This window comes from Acyrthosiphon pisum, chromosome A3 (assembly GCF_005508785.2).
Source record: "Acyrthosiphon pisum isolate AL4f chromosome A3, pea_aphid_22Mar2018_4r6ur, whole genome shotgun sequence".
NCBI lineage: Eukaryota > Metazoa > Arthropoda > Insecta > Hemiptera > Aphididae > Acyrthosiphon > Acyrthosiphon pisum.
The window spans coordinates 19,494,500-19,497,863 of NC_042496.1; the positions used below are offsets into that span (position 1 = coordinate 19,494,500).

Here is a 3,364-nt window from a genome sequence, read left to right on the forward strand (position 1 = left end):
GTATATGTATACATTTTAGCTATGTCACAGTCTTAAAATATATAACGAATTAACACGATCCAACAATCGAGAAAGTTTAACTGCAGGTACTAATTGTATATACTTACAAATGACATCACATTCCTTAGAAAAACTCCAATGAAAATCATGATTAATAATTTAAATAATGCCATTAATTACTTGTATTTAAATCTATTAATTAATATTGGTTATAAGATAAACATTAAAAGGTATACATAGAATACAACAGAAATATCAATAAACACAAACTGTTGACATCAAGTACTAGACAGTAATGAAATGAATTTCTCGTAACGAGAATCATAAAAATGTCCTTTTTGTTCACAATATAATATAAAATTCAAATAAATTGAATTTGAATAGCTAGGTATTTCGTTCTATCGTGACAATCTTTCCATCATGTTGAAGGCCCGCTATGGTTTTGTTTAGTTATCTATTAATAATAGCAAACAGTTACGTTATAATTAATAAACAAAAAATATAATGCATTATAATATAATCTCTTTTATATTTTTTTTGATCAGTAAAATCATATATTGTGAACAATATTATTATTTTGAATGATGAACTGATAAACTTGATTAGTTATAGGTGTAGCCTTGATAAATTATTTTTAACTAGTGTTTTTTTTAGTTTTTTGGGTTTTAAATGTAGGGAAAATTAGGAATAATAATTGCTATAGGTACTTGTTTTAACACACATGATATACCAAGCAGTTCCTCCTCTTTTATTTGGATTTTTAAGTATACTATATGTCATGGCATTCTTACAAATTTTGATTTTTTGGATCATATTTAAGGAGTTTCCAGTAGCGATTTAGTTGCTAATATTTTTAGATTTCTATTGCGAAACGATGAATGTATTGATTTTACAATGATAGTTTCTTTTTCTACTTTCATGTTTTATTTTTGTTTATTTATCTGTACCCAAATAGTGCTATCTCTAACATGTAACTTACTAAAAAAATTTCACTAGCGTTGCGCCTTTGTGTCTCTCTCCATTGGTGGTCAATCACTCGAGGAAAGTGTTTAGGCTGGAAATTGTTTGTACAAATAAAAAGCATATATAGGTAGTTGTGTAGGCGTTGTATAGGTAGTTTTTAAGATGAAAATATTTGTTTGTAATATAATTATCAATTGATATTGTATGTATTGCGTACCGAAGCGATAAGTTAATGTTGTACGAAGACGTTAATACGATAAAATAATTATTGTCACCGACGCGTCGTACGTTGTTACCAATACAGGTAACGCATGACTTTTCTGCTCCGCATTAATCATGTGATTATCAATATAATATTATCTACAGATAACATAATATGTATTGTTAATTTAGTGAATACTTTTTTAACAGCATTAATATATTATATTATTAGGTAGCCTATCAACGTGATAAATTGACATGGTACAATTGTTATACTACATTGGATATTAGTTACTATTTTTTTAAATACAGTAATAGTATGTATTGGTATACAATTACTCTATTATACGGCACTATAGAATCTATATAATATGGAGTGTAGATAGTAATAAATATACTTTATTGTATGTTGATGTATATATTCATTCATTTTAATACATTGTATATTGTTAGCCAAGTAACCCGGTCTAACGTTGAGTTTACTTTATGTTTAAGGTATTTACAACCTGTTTTTTTAAATATGCTATTAAATGCTCAGTGGACTCCTTTTGACGCCGCAGTAGCGTATTAAAGATATATAGTTTCAAAGTTTGTCTCCACAATAAGATCACAACCTACTTATGCCAACGAACAGTAAGATTTTGTTTTCTATTCATAAAGCATTCAATATTATTATGTTTTTGTCATTTTCAAATGTCACAATACACTCAAAAATAAGTGTACGACAAGTTAACCATTTATACTTTATAACCAAAGTATTTATATTTTTGTATAATATAAATAATATATTCTAAAATGAAAGAAAAATCATTAAGGTATAAACTTTTAATCAATAATTATTTTTTTGTATAATGGGGCTGAAAGGTGATTGATATATTTTATTCATACATATAAGTTATTATGGACTAGGCGTCAAACACATTGCAGTAAATAATAAATAATTTGAAAATTGTAAACAATTTAAATAAAAGCTACATAATATTATAATTGTAATTAATATAACAATGTTGAAAAAAATGTATTTTTAGGTAATGCTTGAAATGCATAATTTCATTTCTTAAAATATAAATATTATAAGTTATAACATAATATTATTATAATAATAATTTTTATATCATATGGGTACCATCACCACATTTTTGAAATATGAAATAGAACAATTTTTAAGAGATTTGTATTTGTCATATGATTATGTTTAAGTACAATACTATAATTTAAGTAAATGTTTGATTTTTTTTCTATAACTGAATATTGACATCTGAAAGACATAACTACCAATATATTTATTTAATAGAATATATAATAGGTATTTAGATATAAAATAATATTATATAATATACAATAATTAATTTTATTATATTTTTATCTCATATACCATCACCGCATTTTTAAATAATGATAAATAGAACAAATTTTAACAGTAATTTGTATTTGTCATTTGATTATGTTTAAATACATTACTATAATTTAAGTAAAGGTTTGAGTTTTTTTCTATAACTGAATATTGAAATCTGAAAGACATAACTACCGATATATACGTCACCAGCAAACAATTTTTGTGTCACTTTCCATTGATAGTTAGCTATATCAGAATACCATCGAACACCTTGGTCAATATCATATGTCCCATTTACCAATCGATAATTTACCTAAATACAAAAAGTTAATTAATAATATCTTTAAAAATACCCAAGTTTATACCCAAGTTCTTATAAATACAATATAAAAAAAGGTGAGTAAGTGGATGTCGCTCTGCTGTACAGTAGGTTAGAAGTGGGTCACTGTATAATGGACAGTATTAAATTTGAATTCAATGATATAATATCACTGTATAAGAAAAACGATTCTGAGCGGAGACGGTATATCAGTCTATGTATTAGACATATTATATATACTTATCTATGGTATTAAAAAAAAATTGACCTATAATAGGTACCTATAATAAATTCCAAATTAATCATATCATAATATCTATTAGGTACTTATAAGTTATAACGCGTTATACATCAACAAAAAACCGTGGTAAAATCATAGATGTATAATAGTATACTTTAGAAGTTTCAAGTACCCACGAATAATATTATACAATCACAACAAAATAACTAAAATAGTTATCCTAGGTTTTTAATATGTAATTTCGTCCAAATTTGTACTTAAAATGACTATAAAATAACTGTGTAAATGTATTTTTTAGATTTTT

At 25.0% G+C, this 3,364-nt stretch overlaps 1 protein-coding gene across 1 annotated transcript in view; it reads right to left on the reverse strand.

Annotated features, from left to right (window-relative positions):
* Positions 1–2,583: 2,583 nt before the first annotated feature.
* Positions 2,584–3,364, reverse strand: part of LOC107885152 — a 3,900-nt gene continuing 3,119 nt past the window's right edge. Inside the window, exon 3 of the mRNA XM_029491095.1 lies at positions 2,584–2,813. Within this exon, the coding sequence (XP_029346955.1) occupies positions 2,625–2,813 (189 nt within the window). The 3' untranslated portion in view covers positions 2,584–2,624. The remainder of the gene's footprint in view (positions 2,814–3,364) is intronic.